Here is a 24,380-nt window from a genome sequence, read left to right on the forward strand (position 1 = left end):
CACGCCTCGCTTTACCACGTTTTCACGCCCGAAAACAGGCGCAACTTGATGGTAAAATCGGGCCCATAGATTACAAAAACAGGGAAGTCATATTGGAGCTGTATAGAACTTTGGTGAGGCCACAGCTAGAATACTATGTGCTGTTCTGGTCGCCACATTGTAGGAAGATTGTGATTGTACTGGAGGGGATGCAGAGGAGATTCACCAGGATGCTGCCTTGGATGGAACATTTAAGTTATGAAGAGAAGTTGGGCTGGCTTGGGTTTCTTTGTTGGAGCAGAGAAGACAGAGGTGGGCGACCTGATTGCAGTATACAAGATTGTGAGGGACATGGACTGAGTTGATAAGGAGCAGCTGTTCCCCTTTGTTGAATGGGCAGTCACAAGGGGCTGTAGGCTCTTGGTGAGGGACAGGAGGTTTAGAGGGGATGAGAAGAAAAGCTTTTTTACCCAGCGGGTGGTGACGGTCTGGAATGTGCTGCCTAGGAGGATGATAGACGCAGGTTGCCTCCTATTCTTTGAAAAGTATCTGGCTGATACTTGGCACATCATAACATTTAGGGTTATGGGCCAAGTCAAGTGCTGGTAGATGGGATTAGGTGGTAGTTCAGGTGTTTCTGATTTGTGTGGACTCTGGGCCAAAGGGCCTCTTGTGCGTTGTATGATTCCATGATTCTAGATGGGTTGTTGGGAGGTTTTCCAAGTCCTCAAATTTTTGTCTGCATGTTCCTGACCAAGCCTTTGGGTGAGTTCAGTGCCTTCTAAGTGGACCTTCTCCACTCTGTCAGCCCCAAGGGTCCCAAGATCTTCAATCTTGGTGAAGATATTTGCCCTCTTTAGGTATGCTTTGAGGACATCCCTCGAGCATTTCCTTATTCTGTTGGGAATCAGCTGCCATGACTGAATTCTGAGCAGAGCAGTTGTTTTGCGAATCCAGTGTCAGATATAAAGAATGACATGGTCTGCCTAGCAGAGCTGGTTTTGAGTGATTAACACTGCAGTGCTGGACAAATTAATTTGAGAGTGAAAGCTGCTGTTGTATCACCTTTCTTGTCACTGGATTTGGAGGATCTTGTAAAGGTACTGATGGTGGTACTTCAATTTTTTGAACTGCCTGCTGTAGGTTGGCCAAGTTTCTGAAGCATGTAGTTATGAAGGGAGTCGCTGTTGTCCCTAAACCATGACCTTAGACTTGGGTCTTTGGAAGGAGGATCCTTCCAATGAGCTGCCCTGTAGCAGAAAAGAGTTACCATAATTGAACTTGTCTCCTTTCTTGAATAAAGTGATGATCGCAACATCCTTAAAATCTCCTAGTATGCACTCCTGTTCCCAAGTGAGGAATATGAAGTTTTGCAGCCATCCCATGAGGGTATGTCTGCTGTGTCTCTGAATTTTGGCAGAGATTTCATCTGCTCCAAGAGTTTTGTTGTTGTTTGGATGTTGGATGGTTGCAAATTGGGATGGTGTTAGTATTGTGCTGGTTGGGGTATTAAGCACCTGAGTTGAGGGTGTTAAAGATTAAGACAGAATCTTAGTTGAGGAGTTCTTCGAAGTGTTTTCTCCAGTGAGACCTGACTGACTTCTCGTAATTTAAAGTGCTGTTAGTGGGGTAAGCTGTTGAGTGCAGGCGCTATAGATCATCTTGACAGTGCTGAAGAAACTGCACGTCATTGGTATTTGCCAGTTATTGGATCTCCTGTTCTCTTTCGATCCACCATTTGGGTTTGATGCTGTACTAAAGCCTTCAGCTGCCCGTAGGACTGTTGCTTTTCTCTTGAGATGTGAAGTTTCTCGTCTGTGAAAGTTTTGAGCTTACACTCAGTTAGGTCCTGTATATCTTTGTCATCTTCATTAAACCACTCAATGTTTCCTAGCAGAGAAGCCAAGAATCTTGTAGAAGGTACTTGTCATGGTGAACACTAGGGTTGACCAGGTAGTATGGACACACTGTCTTCATCACAAGGGGATTTGAGTCCACAAGTAAAAACAATTTGTATTGAACCTTGGTAAGACCATACCAAGGCCTTTGGTGGAAATTATAACGTTGCTTCTGTATTCTATATAGTCTTGATCTCCTTACCTAACAAAAGATCTACTTGTCATAGAGGGAGTGCAACAGAAGTTCATCAGACTAAATGTTGGGATGGCAAGATTGTATTAGGAGGAGACTGGGCCTGTATTCACTTTGCATCTCCAAGAATGAGAGGTGACCTTATTGAAACTTAAGAAAATTCTTGCAGGCCTTTACAGGGTAGCTGTGGGTAGGATGTTTCTCCTGACTGGTGAGTCTAAAATCAAGGGACGCAGTCTCAGAATAAGGGGCACACCATTTAAGACAGAGATGAGGAGGAATTCCTTTACTCAGAGGGTGGTACATCTTTGGAATTCTCTGCTCAGAGAATCGTGGAAGCTCAGTCGTTGAGCATGTTCAAGACCGATATTGATAGTAAGGAAATGTGGTGTGTAAGTAGATGACTGGCCATGACCTGTTTGAAGGCTACTTCTTGAAGGGCCTACTTCTGCTCCTGTTTTCTTTGTTCTACTATTGCTGGAGGATGAGAGGTTGGCAGTGAGGCTCTGATTGAGAAGGCTGGGATCTTTGAGCTCTTTGATGAAAATTACAACATTGCTTCTGTTGCCACCATTGTTTGGAAGCCAGGCTGATGAGAATGTTAGATTGAATAGGTAGTGATCCAACAGTTATCAATACCTGTCATGGCATGGTGATATGGACACCTCTGTGGTCCCTTGCATGAACAAGAATGTAGTCAAGCAGTGTTTAGACATTGGGTTTCGCCTTGATCTTGTGCTCACCTCAGTGGCAGAACAGAACATTAGTTATGATAATGTTGCATTCTAGACATTTTGTTAGGAGGAGGCCTCCTTTTGTGTATTCTCCACTCCTTCCTTGCCAATCACGTCCTTCCAGTGATGTGCATCCTTCCTAATTTTAATGTTGAAATATCCAAGTAGATCAGATTGTGCACTTCTGGGAATAAAGCTGGGGATTTCTTGAGCTTGCTGTTGAATCTGTCCTTGGTTTCATCTGTTGTCTCTAGCCTACAAATGTATGTGCGGATGACAGTGGCATACTGATCCTTGTTTGGAGTGAGCTGGATAGTCAGGAGGCATTTGCTTATCAAGGGGGGTCCCTGCAGCATCAGATCTTTGATGGTGAAGCCTACCTACGGAGGCATTGTTCCTTTCCAGGAAGGCATTTCCATAAAAAGGTGTATCCGTCACCTTGCCACTTCTTTTGACAGTCTCCTGCACATCGATGTAGTGTCAACTTCAAGGTATCGAAGTCCTCGAGCAATGATTGTAGTGTGGTGTTTCCATCTGTTATTCTTGGGTTGTCCATGACGGTCCTGAGATTCCAGACCCAAACCTTAATTTTGAGTGGAAGATGCATGTTGCACACCCACCATTATGCGCTCTTGACAGTCCTGGGCCTTGATCCAAGAGCAAGGGGATTCCAAGGCGATTAGAGGCCATGCTTGTTTGTGAAGCATTAGCACAGTTAGTGCATGCGCATATGCAGATGTGTACTGCCACACACATCTTTCTCTCCCCCAGCCCTGCTCCCCCAATCAAAGAGGGTTCACTACGGCTTTGTTTCCCCCACATCCACATCACGTTTGTTGTCCCAGGTTACTGGACTACCTGGCCCATACTGCATTTTCCCTGCTGGGCAGTTGAAGCTGGAAAATAAGTTGAATCAATAGCCAGACACAAGATCAGCAGGGGATTGAAGTCTTTCAGTCACTGTGACATGGGGGGGAGAGCAGCAGTCCAATGAAAGATGATTTAAATATTGCAAAAGAGCAGCAAATCAGTGGCAGAAGTTGGCCATCACAATATAACCAGAGCAGCAACATCGATTAGGGAGTGTAGCTAGGAAAGTGGCAATCAGTCAAGGGCCCATGATGATGCTATCATCTTAGAAAGATTGTCACAGTGTTAACATGAGTCTTTACTGCTTACAAGTAATTTGATGTTCTATGCAATATATACATGTGTTGCAATTTTATATCATCGATGATGAAATCTGTGTTTTATTTTGTTATGTTTGGAAAAGTTATGTACCTTGTGTACTGACGTTTTCACTGCCAAATTTGAAAGCAAGTTTCAGGGCTCAATGGTCTCCGACATTTCAAGCTGATGTTCTCCAGGTCATGGGGTGCTGAAACACAAAATCAATGCAATTTTCAGTGCAAAGATTAGGAATGTTATGTTTACTCTTTCTGTAAACTCAGTTGTTCAATTTTTCCTACTAGGCAAAATGTGTATGGAAGCATCCCCCAGGAGATGAAATCTATAGAAAAGGAAATATATCAGTATTTGAGGTGGATGGAAAGAAAAATAAGGTACCTTTTTTATTTTTCATTTTTTAACATGAATTGATTGCAAGCTCCTTGGAAATTCTACACTAAATGTTTCTAACCCAAACAATGTGTCTACAGAATATAACAAGCTGTTCCAGTTTTTCAAATGATTAATTATTTCACTGCATCCAAATAGTAGTTTCAAAAAGTCTTCAAAATAGAAATATATTTCCTCAACGTTTGGGATGCTACAATTTTCCTCCTTGTTCATGTTTTGCTCAAGATTCCAGAGCATATTGTTATTATTGATAATAATGTGAAATAGGAATTAACTGTTAACTATACGTATGTTGTGTAATTTCCAAGAAAGATTTTGAAGCGTCGTAAGCAGTGAGAGTGAAACTCATTGTTTTCATAACCATCACAATATTGAGTTACATTCAAGCCATTGCAAAGATTGCATATGTTCTCCATTGGGGATGGCACGGTGGCACAGTGGTTAGCACTGTTCCAGAGCATCTGGTTCGATTTCCGGCTTGGGTCCCTATCTGTGCAAAGTTTGCAGATTGTCCCCATGTTTGCATAGGTTTCCTCCGGGTGCTCCGCTTTTCTCCCACAATCCAAAGATGTGCGGTTTAGGTGGATTGGCCATGCTAAATTGACCTTTAGTGTCAGGGAGACAGGAGTCATAAAGGTTTATAGCATGGAAACAGGCCCTTCGGCCTAACTTGTCCATGCTGCCTTTTTTTTTCAAAACCCCTAAGCTAATCCCAATTGCCCACATTTGGCTTATAACCCTCTATACCCATCGCACCCATGTAACTATCTGAATGCTTTTTAAAAGATAGAATTGTACCCACCTCTACAACTATATCTGGCCGCTTGTTCCAGACACTCACCACCCTCTGTGAAAAAATTGCTCCTCTGGACACTTTTGTATCTCTTCCTTCTCACCTTAAACCTATGCCCTCTAGTTTTACACTCTCCTACTTTGGGAAAATGTATTGACTATCTACCTTGTCTATGTCCTTCATTATTTTATAGACCTCTATAAGGTCACCCCTCAGCCTCCTAAGCTCCAGAGAAAAAAGTCCCAGTCTATTCAGCCTCTCTTTATGACTCAATCCATCAAGTCCCAGTAACATCCTACCACATCTTTTCTGCACCCTTTCTAGTTTAATAATATCCTTCCTATAATAGGATGACCAGAATTGCACACAGTATTCCAAGTGTGGCCTTACCAATGTCTTGTATAATTCCGACAAGATGTCCCAACTCCTGTATTCAATGTTGTGATCGATGAAACCAAGCATGCCGAATGCCACCTTCTTCACTCTGTCCACCTGTGACTCTTCTTTCTGGGAGCTATGAACATGTACCCAAGATATCTTTGTTCTGTAACTTTGCCCAATGCCCTACCATTAACTGAGTAAGCCCTGCCCTGGTTCAATCTATCAAAATGCATCACCTCGCATTTGTCTAAATTAAGCTCCATTTGACAGCCTACTGGCCCAACTGATCAAGATCCCGTTGCAATTGGAGATAATTTTCTTCACTGTCCGCTATGCCACCAATCATGGTATCATTTGCAAACTTGCAAACCATGTCCCCTATATTCTCATCCAAATCATTAATATAAATGTCATAACAGTGGGCCCAGGACTGATCCCTGAGGGACACTGCTGGTCACAGGCCTTAAGTTTGAAAAACAACACTCGATAACCACCCTCTGGCTTCTGTCGAGAAGCCAATTTTGTATCCATTTAGTTACCTCACCCTAGGTCCCGTGAGATTTAACTTTATGCAACAACCTACCATATGGTACCTTGTCAAAGGCCTTGCTAAAGTCCATGTAGACAACATCAACTACACTGCCGTCATCTACCTTCTTGGTTACCCCTTCAAAAAACTCAGTTAAATTTGTGAGACATGATTTTCCATTCACAAAGCCATGCTGACTGTCCCTAATCAGCCTTTGCATCTCTAAATGTCTGTGGACCCTGTCTCTCAAAGTGCCTTCCAATAATTTACCCACCACAGATGTGAAGCTCACTGGCCTGTAGTTCCAGGCTTTTCCCTCTAGCCCTTTTTAAACAAAGGCACAACATTTGTCATTCTCCAATTTTCAGGCCCCTCACCCGTGACTATCGATAATTCAAATATCTTGGCCAAGGGACCCGCAATTTCCTCCCTAGCCTCCCACAACGTCTTGTGACATATTTCATCAAGTCCTGTGACTTTACCTACCTTGATGAACTTTAAGACTTCTAGCACCACCTCCTCTGTAATATGTACACTCCGTTAGGGTAAATGCAAGGGGTTATGGGGTAGAGCCTAGGTGGTCGGTGCAGGCGCAAAAGGCCAAATGGCCTCCTTCCGCATTGTAACATTCTATGATGACTCTAAGTGCATTGACCTGAACAGATGCTGGAGTGTGGCGATTAGGGGAATTTCACAGCAACTTTATTGCAGTGTTAATGTAAGCTTTAGTTGTGACTAATAAACTTTTGTATAAAATGCTAGAATTTAAGCATCATTATGTATCAATGGCTTAGAGATGCATTTTACCCTTTGGGTTGGGGGAAGTGGTGACATAGTAGCATTGTCTCTGGACTAGTAATCCAGAGACCCAAGGCAAGATCTGGGGACTTGGGTTTAAATCCCACCGTGGCAGATGGTGAAATTTGAATTGAATAAAAATTGAGTTAAAAGTCTAATGTTAACCATGGAACCATCATCCATTGTTGTAAAAACCCATCTGGTTTGCTAATGTCCTTCAATGAAGGAAATCTGCTGCCCTTGGTTGGTGTGACCGACATGTGATGCTAGATCCAGGGCAATGCATTTGACTCTCAATACACTTTTAAATGTGCTCTGAAATGCAGGGCATTTAGGGATGAATGCTGGCCCAGCCAGTGACACGTAAATGAGTTGAAAAATATATTATGGGTGCCAAGACTTGAACAGTGCAATACACAAGGTCGTATCCTTCAGTTAAGATGTTGAGCTAAGCCCTGGCTGCCTATTCCGAAGGCTAAAGTGGACATTGAAGGAATGTTATTGCACTAGCCTTGCTATGTATTCCTCTTTCAAGCACCAGCACAAAAATATAGATTAACTAGTTACTGATCTCATTGCTGCTTTTGAAATCTTACGATACGTGGAATGGCCACCATGCTTGAAGTCAGTGACTGCATTTTCTGGCCATGTTTGCTCTGAAACTGGAAAATCCCGCTCGAGGTCAACGGACCTTTCCATGGTCCACCCGTTGCCCGCTATGATTTCGGAATGGAAAAGTTTGCCCCCGTGTCTTTCAAGCTAATTCATTTTGTGTGAAGTATTTAAATAATAATGATGATTAAGATTACAATTTAATTTAGTTTTTCTTTTGCTTTGATCCCTTCCTCTTTTTCCATGCCTTGCTTTCTGCCCCGCTTTCCTTCCTGCAGTAAACAATTCCTAAGATTAGTTGTGGTTATGCTGGTTGCAAACTGATATGAGCAATGCAAAAATCAGAAATACTGGCCAATGTAGATTATATGTTTCTTTAATTAAAATTGGGAAGTTCTGACTACTATTCTAAACAAGCATGCTTCGTGCTATTAACTTAGCTGAAAGTTGTTTCTTCAATAATTATGTTCACATCTCCCAGTTCTCAATTTCCAATGAAAAGAAAATCCATTATGCATCTGCCTCATCAATTCCAGTGGAATACAAATAATACATTCCTTTGAAATAAGAGTTTGCCAATGATTTTCAATGTATCTTTAGAAGGAGAATCTGAGTATAAGACCATTCCAGGGATGTAGATGATGAACTCTGTTGTTTGATTTAACTCTCATCTGTCAAAATCAGTTGAAATAAAGGCAGAATTCCCAGTTTCCAACCTACGTGTACTTGGGGAAATAGAATTCAACTCTTTTTCACCCTCCTCCCCCAGATTCAAGAACTTTTGCCCTGCTCCTTCGTTGTGCCAGACCTGCAACCAAGTAATTGCCTGGTCCCTTTGAGCTCCAGGGTTGTGGCAAAGGGTTTCTTGCTAGTGAATGCTTCCATTCAAGACTTTGCCAGATAAATTCCCTTTTGATCTTGAACTATTTGAGGAAGGCAGAATTGCAGTATTGCAAAAGTTGAACTTGTTTCTCCTGCAGAAAAGAATTTTGATAAAGAAGGATGTAAATCTTTTTGTTCTTTTTTATATTCCTGAACTTATTTCCTTCTATCATGTGAGGATGACAGGAGATTTGCTTTCCCACTAATGGTTGAGTAGGCGAAGACTATGTGCGACATGGAAGAATTCAGATTTGGCCAGATTTGAGTTCACTGATTATACAAGTGATGCACAACAGATGATTTACTTGGTCTCTGTTCCCCTAACTAAGGAGGGGAAAATCAACATTATTAATGATGATCTCTGTTGCAAAGTGTACGTATACCCCAAACGGTTGAACATGTTGAACAGATAGCCTTGACTCGGGTGAAAAAGCAACATTTGGATATCATGCTGAAGCTGTGATACTCATAGAATCATAGAAACCGTACAGTGCAGAAATAGGCCATTTGGCCCATCGAATTTGCACTGACCATAATCTCACCCAGGCCCTACCTCCATACCCCTACAAATTTACCCGTTAATTCCCCTAACCTATGCATCTCAGGACACTAAGGGGCAATTTTAGCATGGCCAGTCAACCTAACCTGCCCATCTTTGGACTGTGGGAGGAAACCGGAGCACCTGGAGGAAACCCATGCAGACACGAGGAGAATGTGCAAACTCCACAGAGACAGTGACCCAAGCCGGGAATCGAACCCAGGTTCCTGACGCTGTGAAGCAGTAGTGCTAATCACTGTGCTGCCCTGTTTATGTCTGTGGAATGTTGTCTCAGGAAAGGGAAAAAAAGGTGGCAAAAAATGTAAAATCCTGTCTGTTTTAGATTTATTTTTATTTGCCATGTTTCCTTTAAATGGAGCCTCTGTTTTTTGCTCTTTTTTTATTCTAGATTTACTGCCAGAACCTGTGCCTTTTGGCTAAGTTATTTTTGGACCACAAGACATTATATTATGATGTAGAACCTTTCTTGTTTTATGTGATGACAGAAGCTGATAACACAGGGTGTCATCTTGTTGGATATTTCTCCAAGGTAAGGGGTGTCCAAGTTTTTTTTGATGTCTTAAGTTATATTCATCTCATTTTGAATGTATTTGCAGAAAAAACATACAATGTGTTTGGTGCATTTGAAGACCTAGAATACAAATTGCAATTGACAATATGCTGGACTAATAAGCCCATTAGGGCTTGCATTTGCTGGGGAAATAACAGCAATTATAATGTATAATCTTATTAATTAACTTGGAAATAGTTCAACATTTAGGGTTAGAAAAAAGTACCATGAGTTATGAATGGCCACAAATTATTGCATGATTTGTACTGTTTAACAGTAGCCTCGTGAGAACGCTAGCTATCTCCCTGTGAGTGTCAAGAAGTTGCTGTTGATGCTAATGAAACATCTAAATTTGTGATAGTAAGTTAGGGTTGGTAATTAACATTTAGGGCTGTTTTAAAGATGGTGTATATTCCTGTAATGCTAATTAACATCCTTGACCCAGAAAGGGAGCAGTTAGAACTGTGGCATTTCATTTCCTGCATGTTGTTTTTAAGAGTTTTAAAAATATAGCATTTTGAATTTTTACTTTTCTCTTATTTTCCATTCTATCTCTTCTCTCAATCTGGCCTTGCATTTACTGAGCCTGATTTGACTTTACTTCACCCTTATTCCTCTCTTGCTTTTTCAATCCTTAAATTTAATTGGTTAAAGAGATAGACTGATGAGCCCAAAATTCCAGCACTTTGTGTTGCAAAGTGTTTTCAAGCTGATGGTTGAGGGAAGATGTCTAATTGGGCACATCATGAGATGCCTGGTTCCAGCAAATATTGGGCCAGTGTATTTGGATGAATTGCCTCTCTTCAGTCTTTAAATTAAGACATTAAGCTGCACGTTAAGCTTCAATAATAGTTGCCAGATTTTTATTTCTCATTAGGGACATTAATATTATTAGTTATGATTGAATTTTGCACTGAAAGTATCCTGAATTAGCTAATTTTGTATCAGACACTGAGGCATCAGCAAATATTCAGCTTTTGTACATATGTTGATACGTGCTAGAAAGCGATTTATGTGGAAAAACATAACCGCCAAAATTATTATACCTCAAACTCATTTTGTTTCTCCACTGTGACTCTGCCCAGCTTTTGTAATAAATCATGAAAAATACTTAAGGCAATTTGGAAAGTAAGACGTCTCACTACATTGGGTTTATTTACCAAGGGAAACCTTTTATGACATTCAATTACTGCTTAGATTTTGTAACTCCACTACAGAATTTACAAGCACTTGAAGCTCTCTCAGGAAGATTGAGTTGAAGGTTTCTTGAGAATTTAATTTAGTTGATGAGTCTTCCTTAACCTCGTTCAGAGATGAGCTGCTGTTAAATATTTTTGTGTTTACCAACACGAGAATCAGCTTCACTGTATACAGAGTATCTCCGATCCATAGTTAGGGTTCATGCAGAGCATATTGAACCCAGGAGGCTTTATGTAAATTGAGTATATACTATACATGAATGAATTCTACACAGTTATTTAAGCCATCTGGGAAATAATTGCAGGCATGTTATCAATTATGCCTCAAACCACTAGATTTGTATTCTGAGCGATTCCAGAAGTATCAACTTTATCCTGTTACTGCTACAACAAAAGTATTGATTTATTATACCTTTGAAATCTCAAAAGAAACTTCACATACACAAAAGAATGGGGATAAAATTATTAGGCTCATAAGAGTTCAAGCCTTAGACATTCTCAGTTTGCAATTGTGACATGCAGTTATTTTGAGCATCCCTGAAGGTTCTGTCTAATCTATCCAGCAAATTAATTCAAATAAATCTGGGGCTTGAAGATTTACCAGTAACTGGCATTAGAACTGATATGAGGAATTCAAAAAGTAATTATTCAGGATGTTGGTGTTATTAGAAAAGGCAGCTTTATTTCCCACCCTTGGCTGCTGCTCCTTATTTTTGTCTGGCAGTTTGACACAACTGAATGTTTTGCTGAGAGGGCAGCTGAGTAATCCATGTTGTGGGAATGGAGTCAAATTTAGACTAGACTGGGTAAGATCGCAATGTCCATTCCTAAAGGTAACTAATGAATCTTTTGAATTCATCCAATAATCAAATAGCGTCAAGATCATAATTTCGCTGATTGTAAAATTCTCATTTTCATGTGCAAATCCTTATTTCTTTAAACTCTCCTAATCCTACAATGTTCCAAAGAACATTCTTCCTCCAACTTTTAGCTTGTGCATCCCCCATTCTCTTGTCTCCTCCATCAGAGGGCATGGCTTAAAGTCCATAGGCCCTGCAATTTGGTATTCTTTCCATACACTGAGTACTACGCTTCTCATCCTTGATGCCAGTATTTGTCTGGCTACATTGCTGGAAGACACTCAATGTTTTTGTATTTTAAAGGCACTAGATCTATGCAAGATTATAGTAAAGCCTGCTAACAGAAATTAGTCCCTACTCCTTGTTGAGGACCTTTCCCAAGTCGCGCTTATCCAGCATTAAACGGCAGTTGATGCCTTCAGTGTAGATGCTGGAGAGTCTTGTTCTCAATTGTTATGTTCCTGGCTAATGGGACATAATTTGTTCTTTTGCTGGCCTGGTGGCACAGTGATTAGCACTGCTGCCTCTCAGCATCAGGGACCCAGGTTCAATTCTGGCCTCAAATGACTGTGTGGAGTTTGCATGTTCTCTTTGTGCCTCTGTTGGTTTCTCCCAGGTGCTTCGATTTCATTCCACAGTCAAAAGATTCATAGATTAGGTGGATTGCCAAACTAAATTATCTCTTGGTGTTCAAAGATATGTAGGTCAAGTGACTTGCTCATGATCAATGTACAGGGTTATAGGGATTGGGCAGATCAGTGGGCACAGCTAGAGTACTCTTTCAGAGGGTGGGTGCAGATTCTGTGGGCCAAATGGCCGCCTCCTGCATTGTAGGGGTGCTATGAATGTGATAACTGGAAACAACATTGGTTATTTGGTTGGGATGAAACATTTGTAATATGGTTAATTTAGCAAGAATGAAGATAATTCAGAAAAAGCTGGACCTTAATCGCTGTGCTGGGCTGTCAAAAGAAAGACTTGAAATGACCATGCATCTGGTTGAGATTGTAGGTAACATGTGTCAACATAAGGCTTCATCACCAAATTCAGTGAGGCTTTCATTTTCGTATTCATATTTTTGTCAAAGGATTGAAGATGGTAGAAAACTGCTTTGAACATACTCGAACAAACTGTCTTGTATATAACAAGTGATTGATTTTTATTTCAGGAGAAGAATTCATTCCTCAACTATAATGTGTCGTGCATTTTGACAATGCCACAGTATATGAGACAAGGATTTGGGAAAATGCTAATTGACTTCAGTAAGTATTGAAGGGTAATGATAGTGACTATTTGGGGTTTTACTGCCAGACACACAACTGTGTAATTTGCAGCTGCCTGGTCGATGCAGAAGATCTTCTAGAACATCTTCCAGAACATCTGATAAAAGGTCATTGACCAGAAATTTTAACTCTGCTCCCTCCACAGATACAGCCTAACTTGCTGAGTATTTCCAGCATCTTTTTTTATTTCAGTATATAAAATGCTTAATTGCTTTCTGAGTATATTTAGAGCATTTGTAGTTTTGCAGAAGTTGAACTTTAAGTCTTTGCAGTATAATCATTACTGTTCAATCATTGTTTATGTCATTTTATGCAAAATTGTTGTATTGTGCAAAGCCTGAAAGTCACTACTTTTTTTAATGTATGTATAATAACTTAGATTTAGAAATATGTTGCAAGTTGGTGAAATGCGTCGACAATAAATGAAGAAGCTTGATACTGTGAAGTGGGCAAAGAGGTACAGAAGGACATGGATAAAATTTACAAGTGGGCAAATAAGTGCAAAGTTTAACACTGGATTAAAATCATGAATAACATCATGAGCAGTACGAAAATCCCCTCAAAAGAGAGGGAAAGAAATTTGAGATTGATAGGATGACCTATGTCCAATTATTGGAGATTAGTAACTCACAAAGCAAATAGAATGGTAAACTTTTTTGCCAATTTGATAAAGTCCGAAGCTGAAGCTCGATAGCACTCTGACGAGGCTGCACCTTGAATGTCATATTCCGGTCTAGTTACTGAAGCAAGAGCTGCATGGGTCAAAAAGCCCTCTCCATCTGTGCTGATCTTTTTAAACATTACTTCATCCTTATTTCATGGCACTGAGCACATTTGTTGGAATTCTCAGGACTCTTGCACCACTTCTGAAAGAACTTAATTGTAGACGTTTCTTTGTAAAGCTAGAGGTTTTCTTTCCTTTGAACATTCATTTTACTTGTTTGTGTTAATATCCTTTTGTCCAACCATTTTTCTCCAGTTTCCCACAATTTTCCAAAGAATGTGTCTTGGTATATAGTTTGTGCGAATGGAAGGTGATCAGGAATACCTGATTACTATTAACAACACATTGAAGTGGTTAAGATGTGTTGTGTTTTAAGAATGAGAAATGTGGCCATACCTGGTGAAATCGAGTGCCTCCTAATGGTTAATTCAAATTGTATTTAGCACAAAGAGAAGTAAAAACATGTTTACAGATTAAGTTTAGTCAGTTTGCATTAATCATATGGGATAATTCATACATTTCTGTTTGCGCAATTACATTAACTACTGGTTAAGTGGTAAATCCCCTGTGATGTGATACACAAGCACATTGCAAAGGATTGTTAGTTGAAATTTTGTAGGAGTATTCTGGACTTGATTACTCACAACTATTGCAGGATTTCAGGGTCACTTTGATATCCTGGCTGAGCAACTTGGCTCTTTCTTGATTATGATTTTGAGGATTTTTAGGATGATCTGGTCAGTTATGTTCTCAGAAGCAATGATTGTCAGCACACCAACTTTTGGATTGATAGAAAACCTATATATATGCTTTATTCATGTTATTGGGAAGACTTGCCTCTTAAGGATGCACATCTTGCTGCCATTGTGGGCTATTTAAACCTTATTGATCATTGGACGAACAAGTAATTACTGTACTTTACATATACCTAATTGATAGTTTATATGTTTAGAGATATAGCTTTTTAGTTTTAGAAATTCAATGGGGAAAACCCACTGGTAGACATCTTGAGGCTGGCAAACACATAGTGAAGGTAATTACAATTTGAAAGATAACACATGTTTACTGGTTAAAGTCAGAGTAAAAGGGTGAGAAACATAAACCATAGGTTGTTTTACTTAGCTAAATAACTGGACATGTGGGCCGAAATTCGCAGGAACCCTAGTGGGCGAGACAAAAAATTCAGCGGACCATTTAAGGGTTCGTTGAGCTCCAGCGGGAATTTCCAGTCTTGGGGCGCACATGGCTGGAGATCTCACCCATGATTTATGCAGTTATTGGCATTCAGTATTCGCGTTATTAATGTGATTCCTAGTATTAAAGATTTGGAATTAAAATGTAGTTAATTTGCATTTCTACTAGCTGTGTCACAGTTCCATAGCGATGACTGGAACATAGTAAGTTTCTTTGTTTTGAGTTTACCTCTCTCTGAATTTTATTAGGGCATAGCCAGCAAGAAAGAAGTTTGAAATAGCAACTAAGAGACTGTGCCAGTTTTGGGTCCTATGCAGCTTCTTGGAGGTTGATAGATAAAGCCGGACCCACACTTTGTAGAGCAAATTCGAGATCAATCATCCATGGTGCAGCCTGTGATTGGGAGTTGGTGTTCAGTACAAGACAAAGTTGGAAAGGGGAAAAACACCTAGAAGACTGATTTAGAGAAGCTAGCAGAATAAGTCTTTTTTCTCAATAAAAGGCAGGTAACCTTGTTGTGTTGGAGTTTTGGAAGTAATCAGTTTGGTTTCCAAAAGCCCACTTGCATCATTTCAAACCACAGCTAAGGATGTTTTAAACCATGACATGAGTTGTGAGGAGGCCTATGCTTGAGCTGTGGAATCCAAAGATGTGAGATCAGTAAACTGGCAAATTGTTTAACTAACAGCTAATGGAAGGGCCCCCATAAAATATTGTACCTTAACGAATAGCTGGAACACAGTCAGAATGAACTCTGGCGAGCTGAGCGAAACTTTTGAATTGGTGCAAGTAAAAGTGAATGAATCGTACAGGTTTTGTAAGATAAAGGAACTCTTGTTGGGAGGATGGGGACAGAAAGTTGAACTGAGTTTACCTGAAAGTAACCTCAAAGCTGCATTCCACCTACCTCTGGTAACCATCACCCCTTTGTTTACCAAGAATCCATCCACATCAGCCTTAAAAATATTCAAAGACTCTGCATCCACCACCTTTTCAGGAAGAGAGTTCCAAAGACTCATGACCCTTTGAGTGATTTTATTTTTGCTTCATTTCTGTTTTAAATGGGTGACTGCTTGTTTTTAAAATGTCCTATTTGTTTGATACTTTCTGATATAACATTTCTTTTGTTAAAAAAGGTGAAACCTTGTGGGATAGTTATGTTGGTTAATTCTGCTGAGTAATCAAATTTCTTCTTTAATCTTTACCAATCAAAGAAAAGTACAGCACAGGAACAGGCCCTTCTACCTCCAGGTGTATGCTGATCATGATGCCTGCCTAAATTAAAACCGTATGCACTTAGAGTCCATATCCTTCCATTCCCATCCTATTCATGTATTCCTCTAGTTGCCTCTTAAATGCAGCTATTGTACCTGCTCCCACTACCTCCCAAGGCAGCTCATTCCAGACATTCACCATTCTCTGTGTTGCCTCCCTAACAGGATCATAGCAATGATTGCAGTGAACTTGAAAAGTACTGCTTGTTTCAGTCATTTAATTAATCTAGATAACACTTCTTCTTGTAAAAGGCTATTTGCTGTCCAAAGTAGAAGAAAAGGTTGGTTCCCCGGAGCGTCCTCTGTCCGACCTGGGGCTTATCAGCTACCGCAGCTATTGGAAGGAAGTGTTACTGCGGTATTTGCACAACTTTCAGGGCAAGGAAATTTCTATCAAAGGTGAAAATGAATTTGCTTATTGATTTTCTTATATAATGTTTTCAGTCTGGGTCATTTGGTTTTGATCATAAGTATTTTGCAGCCATGTAAATTATTCTTGATACCTTTGATTGCTTAATGCAACGGAAACAGACCAGTTTCATTCAGAACACTTTAAAATTTGCCATTAATTATTTATAATGTACTATGTCAGATGTGTCCTGGCTGTGTTGTGCTGTGGTCTGTGTTCTTTCCAAGGCTAATAAAATAAAATGGTTGCTATCTTCTATTGCATTAACTGCCTGCACCACCTGTAACATATCAGCCAAGTCCAGAAGCAATGCAACAAATTCTAGTTCTCGAGCTGCAATTAGCTAATTCAATAAACCCCAAGAAGTAAATGTGGCTCACACTGACTGGTGTCTTTGCCGAGAAGGCAGTAGGGTGAATTTTCTACATATGATGTACATATAATGAGTTTTGATGGGTTTGAAGGTTTGGTTTTCATCTTCACCTTGGAAGGTTCCCTGGTGTTTTAAAGTAGTCTATTCTGTCTTAATTCAAATTGCAAAATTTCCAGTCAGCTGAGAGTTTTAAAGCCATGTTTTCAAAATTAAAATGGCATAGTCTCGTAACAATGGTACAAATAAATACTTTCACTTGCATTTGTATTTGCGTTTACCCAAATTTATTATGATCCATTGAAACTCCTGTATGCTGAAGGAAATGCGTATTATATGTTTCTGATTCAGTTGAGAGTCAAAAATATGAACGCACCATTTTTTAAGAATTTTTTTGAGTATGGTGAGGTTAGATATTTCAGTGCAAATTGTTCAAACAAAATATCAATGACTATAACTTGAGTAATATAGTAGTGCATTCTCTGCAATACAAATGAAAGTCTGAGAATATTACAAGTTTTCCTGTAGGGTACAAGTTTTTATTTGATTTGCAGATTTAATCTACCCTTAACTACATTCAGTGTAAACTCACATTACAGGTTCAGTTCAACTGGCATTACAAGTAGTGAGTCGGGCTCGAATCTAATTCTGACTCAAAGCAATATGAAACACTCTCAGATGGTGTCAGATGTCATTAGAAAAGCATTTTCTTTCTTTCAGGATCTGATGTTAAATTGTCCCCAATCCACACTACTTTGCGACCCAGAAGCTTTATATATGGACATTTGTTAAGCAGAGCAATCATTTTTGTTACACAGTACAGTATTCAAAAGTACCAAACAAACATGCTTGTTTCTGCAGAAATCAGTCAAGAAACTGCAGTCAATCCTGTGGACATTGTCAGCACTCTTCAGGCATTACAGATGTTGAAATACTGGAAGGGAAAACACTTGGTTTTAAAACGACAGGTAATTAAAATTTTATAGATTATGTTTACACCCCTTGCATATTTCTTCTACAGTACAGATTATTAGTATGTGGGCAGTCAATTTGCATACAAGGTCCAAAAAGTAGTATATGCAGGGCTGGTGTTTCTTAACACATTGACCATGAAGACAATAAAATGTTCCTGCTCTTATGCAAATATGAGAATTTTAATGACTGCTTGATGAAACTGATGGGACCTAAGTTTAATTCCTCATCCAGAAAACGGCACCTCTGACACTGCACCACAATACTGCATTAAAATAAGAACCTATATTTATATGATCAAGACTGGAATTGGGTTTGAACTCAAAACCACCTGACTCAGAAACCAGCCTGGTGCATGTTTAGCGAAATAAAAATATGCTACAAGAAAGGATTTTGCGTGACCACCCTCCCTAAATTATTGAATGATATGATATTGAATACAGAATTTATATTGTTTACATCTGGGACAATTCAAGACCCCTGTGTGAGATGAATTTTGTTTCAGGTAATGGTATTATCTGAGTGTTGATTTGCCAAATTATGAACTACCAATACATCTTTGTAAAATGTAATGTTTCTTTGCCAATTTGCCAGTTATAACTTTATATCAATAAAGCATCCTGGATATATTGATTGTCACATTTACTGTCAGCTTTTACACGACTCCTTTTTCTGTTCACTTCAGGATCTAATAGATGAGTGGCTGGCCAAAGAAGCAAAACGAACGAACGGGAACAAAACCATAGACTCCAGCTGTTTGAAATGGACACCACCAAAAGGAACTTAGTTGCCCAATGTTTCCCTCTCAACAAAGGCACCACCTTGGAACAGCTCATGTACACAAAACAGAAGATCCCATAGTGAATCTTTAGCCTTACATGATAGTCCTTACCACTGTTCGTCCTGCAGAGGACATAGTAAAGCGTACTACCCCAGCAAATATAATATTGTGCTTTTATTCCGTTTGTTGTTTGTGGTAGCATTTCCAACAAAGCAGCTTGACACATGTTCTTAGGAGAGACAATTGGGCTTGAAATTTATAGTTGTACAACCTGGAATATAAACTTTCACAAGTTGCCAGTTATGTTTTCTGTTTTTTTTGTTTGTTTAATGGCTGATAGATTTTTTTTTAATGTTCAACTTGTTCTTTGCAAATGCTGCAGAGCAGAAATATTTTCAGCATCAAAGATGAACAAGTATAGAGGTAGAAACCCATTTTGGATTTTTAAGAGAAAATCGTTAAGTGGTGTTAAGTTTTTAAAAGACTATTTAGGTAGGAATGTTCCCAACTCACCTGTCCTAAACATTGTATGCTTTGCAGCTGTTCCAGTCCTTAAGCAGTTTTCAAACATAATGGCTTTTATAAATGTGTACCCTTTACAAATGGTTGGAAAACAGCAAAGGAAGTTGAAGCCACAGCGTTCAACTCTTAGCAGTCTGATAAGCTCCTGCTATTTACATCAGTCTGACGCTCGTCTTGAGCTAATATATTGTAAATTCCATTCAAGTTTATATAGAGGTTACTCGTTAAGAATTATTAAATGCCATTTATTTTTCATGAGATGGTTGGTACAATGGAAGGTCTTATTAATGACGGTAAATATAAGGGAATATTTCCGGATCTCCCCAGAAAATTATCTTGCTATATCACATAATATTAAAATCACAGCTTAATAAGGCTTAACTTTGTCTTTAAAGCTCTTAAAACACTCGAGGGAAGTCAGCTGTTTTGTGAAGTCACTAGGCAACTGATGTGGTATCAGTGTAGTTATAACATAATTGATACTGAATGGGAGGTAATGAAATATGAAAACTTGACAATTGTAAATAAAAAGTCTGTGGGATATACATGTAATATTGTCCTGATTTTATTCAATCAAACCTAATGGGTGAAGTACACACTCTGTTCCCCCACCCAACCTCTTCCCTGGCAATTCCTTCAGTTGGGATGTAAAATGCACATTTCACACAGATCTAAACTGTCCCAAGCAGTAAAAGTGAACCTTGGTCCAAATGGGTGGGGGTAGGGGGAAGATGCATGTTATATATAGGGGAGCTTTATATTGGAAAATTTATGATACAGAAAAAACAGGTTTTGCTGATGAAGGTGTTGAATGGTTCACGAGATTTCTATAAAACTGGCCCATTTTACTCTTCTTAAGATACAAGCTGGAGAGTTGAGCTGTATTTGGTATTGTAGTACGCACAGTTGTCACATGGTGTCTTAACACCTTTTATTGTCACTGGCAGCTAAACTTAGCACTAAACAAAAGGTCGGCTTTATAAATGTTTGGTCTGAGTAGAAGGGTACCTGTTTTACCCTTCAGAATTGAACCAGGGTACACACTCTGTCAGCCTGACATGGCTGTGCCAATGTTAGAATTGATGAACATTGCTTAATTACTTGTTGTACCAAATGTGATGTAATGCCTTCTGTACTTGCTTATGAATAAAGCATGTTGTACAGTGTGTTTTCAATAGTTGTCATTAATGTTTTTCTTTAATATCCCAGGCGATGTACTCTGAAGAGACCCCCTAAATTCACAGGACTTGATATTCTAAAAGAGATTTACTATTTTTAGTTTTCTTCATATTGAGTCATATATCAGTCCATAAAAGAGTGGCTTATTTCTCCCTTAGGCTTTTCTTTGGAAGGTTTACAGTTTTACATTTCTGTTCTGCTCCTCTGACGAAATGTTGGGGGCTATTCTCCCAAAAGTGCTGAATTGGCAAGAAAACTGGTGTAAATCACAATTTTTTTTAGTTCAACTTCAGACTTGAATCTCCCACACACTGTGCAATGCAGAAGTCACAATCGTGAATCTTATTATAAGCTTGGCGGGCGGAGCCTATTCAGGCCGGAGACTGACAGTTCCAGATCTCTGCGCATACGCAGCGGCTTCCAACTGTCAACCTGCAGTTTGCTGGCCAGCTCAATAGATGGCCAGTCCAGGATCCCTGCAGTGCTGCCTATCTAGCCAGCCCTGACCCCCCCCCCCCCCCCCTCCCCCAACCAATATCCCAGAGTGCCCCAATCTTTGCCCCCCTGCCCCCCCCCCCCCCCCCATTGGGAGGCAGACCACCCATCCCCCAGCCTGCTCCAATCGTTGGCCTTCTTCCAGCCCCAACCGATCCCAATGTAAAGTGGCAGTAGGACTCCCACCGGTCACCCACAATTGGCACTGCTTGATGCCCAATAGGTAATGCCAAGGTGCTCTGTGGGTGTGGGTACTTCCCTTTGGGCAGTGCTGGGGTCACAGGCTGGCACTGCCAAGGTGCCCATACCCAGGGGGCACTGCCACTCAACTCCCCTGGAGACCCCTGTTGCCCCTCCCTTCACTCTAGTGGGGTCTTCTGCTAGTTGACCACAAGGGGGGAGATAGTCTAAACTCTGCTTGAATGAAATACTCTTGGTGGGGTGGGAGATGCTATCAGGCCTGGAGAATTCCGAGTCGGGCCTGATAATCACATATAAAATATATTTTAAAAAGATTTAAATTACTTCACTTCCCGCCTGTTTCTAGCACGGTCCTGACTGTGTCTGTTTTTCTGCTGTGGGAGACATGCATGCGTCGGGAAGACGTGCGCAAATCCCATGAAGCAGCCAATGCGCGATTGTCTCATCCCAACGCACCAAAAAACGTGCTCATCGGGATGGGAGAATTGGACCCGTTATAACTGCTTGCTAAGGCAAAAAAATGAAAACTTTTTAAGTTTATTTACTAATGTTACATGTAGGCTTACGTTAACACTGCAATGAGATTGCTGTGAAAATCCCCTAATCGCCACACTTTGTTCAGGTACACCGAGGGAGAACTTAGCATGGCAAATGAACTAACTAGCACGTCTTATGGACTTTGGGAGGAAACCAGAACACCTGGAGGAAACCCATGCAGATACAGGAAGAATGTGCAGACTCTGCACAGTGACCCAAACCAGGAATCGAACCCCAGGTAATTTGCATTGAACATTACTAAATGCATAACATCTGCAAATCAAATGTTGTATTTTCTGTAAACAAGTTACCATGTCCACAATGCATTAGAATTTGTGTTGCAATAATTTATCAATTTGGAAATAATAAATTTGTCCACAGTAATAATGCTACGCCACTGACAAATTTAAAAACCAACAATTTGGAAAGAGCAGTGAGACAAATGTTGACAAGTGCTTTTAGTTATGAAAAAAAATCAAAATATTGCGGTTTTTCTTAGCAAGAAGGTTAAGTGAAAACCAAGCTAAGATTTTCGAAATAGAGAGGGTAATTCTCAAACCTGTTACACAGGAACAGGAGGAGATCATTCAGCCTCTCTTCCTCCAGCCTGTTACATGGGAACAGGGAAGAAGCCATTCAGCCTCTCTTCTCGAGCCTGTTCCACAGGAAATCTCAACTTTCGAGTTTGACTTTTAACACACACACACACACACATTAACACAAGGTACTTAAACCGACAGATTGTCTTTATTTTACTTGCTAGCAAGGGGGTTGGTTCTGGACACAATGGGTTGAGACACCATTCCAACGAACAAAGGAAATCATTCTGGTTTATACAGTCCTCACAGTCAGTTGGACACAATCCAATCAAAAATGTTACCAATGTCACAATTTACGTATTGATCCAATAGAATGGAACACTGAACAATCCTTATTGATGAGTTCACGATACCTCATGGGATCCCCCAATAGATCATCCCTAGGCTTGTCCTTTTAAACATCGTCTCTTATGAAAGCAGCCTCACAAAGTATCTTCTCTAAAACAGTCTCACATGGACATCCCTTAATTGGTAAAGGGGAGGTGGGGGTCTATAAAAGCCCAAGGGATGTGGCCAACTCATCTTGTCTATAGGATATTTCCCAATTAGAGCCCTGGTAAGTTTGTTTAATGCCAATGTAACAAAACATGCACGTGCGCACACACACACACACACACACACATATATATATATATATATATATGACTGAGCTTTTTATCACTATGTACAGTTTCAAGGGGTGACATCATTTTCATTGAATACGGGAGTTGGGATGTCTTATTGAAGTTATACAAGACATTGGTAAGACCACACTTGGAATACTGTGTACAGCTCTGGTCACCCTATTATAGAAAGGATATTATTAAACTAGAAAGAGTAGCAGGGAAGATTTACTAGGATGCTACCAGGACTTGATGGCTTGAGTTATAAGGAGAGGCTGGATAGACTGGGACTTTTTTCTCTGGAGAGTAGGAAGCTGAGGGGTGACCTCATAGAGGTCTATAAAATAATGAGGGGCATAGATCAGCTAGATAGTCAATATCTTTTCCCAAAGGTAGGGGAGTCTAAAACTGGAGGGCATAGGTTCAAGGTGAGAGGGGAGAGATACAAAAGTGTCCAGAGAGACAATGTTTTCACACAGAGGATGGTGAATGTCTGGAGCAAGCTGCCAGAAGTAGTAATAGATATGGGTACAATTTTATCTTATAAAAAGCATTTAGGCAGTTAAATGGATAAGATGGGTATAGAGGGATATGGGCCAAATGCAGGCAATTGGGATTAGCTTAAGGGTCTTAAAAAAAAGGCGGGATGGATAAGTTGGGCTGAAGGGCCTGTTTCCATGCTGTAAACCTCCATGACTCTAAAACTCTACCATTAACTCTTGTCTGTTCCCACTAAGTTTTTCATTAGCTCAGATATTAATATCTTTGACTACATTTTAATTAGAAACTGTGAAGGCAGCTTCATTAAAATTCACTCTTGTATCAATTATTTGTGATAAGGTGTCTGGTCCAAAGATGTGCGGGTTAGCTTGATTGCCCATGCTAAAATTGACCCTTAGTATCCTGAGATGCATAGGTTAGAGGGATTAGCAGGTAAGTATATAGGGATATGGGGGTAGGGCCTGGGTAGGATTGTGGTCGGTGCAGACTCGATGGGACAAATGGCCCCTTTTTTCACCGTAGGGTTTCTATGATTCTATGATAAACAACAGTATATTTTTTCTTGAGTTTTGAATGAATTTGCTAAGCATCATAGACCAAGGACTAAATGGAAAGTTGGAAGAATGTTTTTTCATGAAAGGCGTGATTAGAAAATGGAGAGCTTTGCCATAGGTGATTGATTAGATATTGGTACTACGGATTACAACCCAAATTACTTGCAGGCATATTGAACTTTTTAAGGAAGATGTGTTTTTAAAAAAGTACAAGCAAAGTTGCTGACCAAAAGATGGCTGATGATGTACAGTGTTAACTTTGTGATTATAGTTAACCAGCTATTCCTAAGAGAACATGGAAAGTTGCAACTAAAAGGCCATGGACTTCAAATAGTGATTTTAAATAGTGATAGGAAGGATGCAAAAGACTGAACTTTAATCTCCAGTGGTTGCGGAGACAGAAGATTGATTGCACGTCACAGCAGACTTCCAAAATCCATCTCCTGTTGATTTATATCCAAGAATGTATAAATAATCTGAGAAAACAACGTGGACTTTGGGCGCAAGAATACCTTTCCAGGATTACGCAGGGAAGTCAAAAATCTAGCTACAGCTAGTGTGTGTACTAGTGTGCTGGTACGTGAATGACTCAGAAACAAAAAGAAACAGTGACCAGTTACCCCTGAAAAGACAAGTAG

General features: G+C 40.0%; 1 protein-coding gene across 3 annotated transcripts in view; it reads left to right on the forward strand.

The window, feature by feature from the left end:
- The window catches only part of kat7b (K(lysine) acetyltransferase 7b), a 77,229-nt gene extending 56,980 nt beyond the window's left edge, over positions 1-20,249 (forward strand). For all 3 annotated transcript variants that reach the window (XM_080213903.1, XM_080213905.1, XM_080213904.1), the window contains 6 exons: positions 4,277-4,366; positions 9,325-9,465; positions 12,714-12,807; positions 16,273-16,419; positions 17,661-17,767; positions 18,457-20,249. In XM_080213903.1, coding sequence (XP_080070029.1) covers positions 4,277-4,366; positions 9,325-9,465; positions 12,714-12,807; positions 16,273-16,419; positions 17,661-17,767; positions 18,457-18,558 — 681 coding nt within the window. In that variant the 3' untranslated portion in view covers positions 18,559-20,249. The remainder of the gene's footprint in view (positions 1-4,276; positions 4,367-9,324; positions 9,466-12,713; positions 12,808-16,272; positions 16,420-17,660; positions 17,768-18,456) is intronic.
- The last annotated feature ends 4,131 nt before the right edge of the window (positions 20,250-24,380 follow it).

The sequence above is a fragment of the Carcharhinus amblyrhynchos genome, chromosome 27 (assembly GCF_965287045.1).
Source record: "Carcharhinus amblyrhynchos chromosome 27, sCarAmb.v2.hapA, whole genome shotgun sequence".
Lineage (NCBI taxonomy): Eukaryota > Metazoa > Chordata > Chondrichthyes > Carcharhiniformes > Carcharhinidae > Carcharhinus > Carcharhinus amblyrhynchos.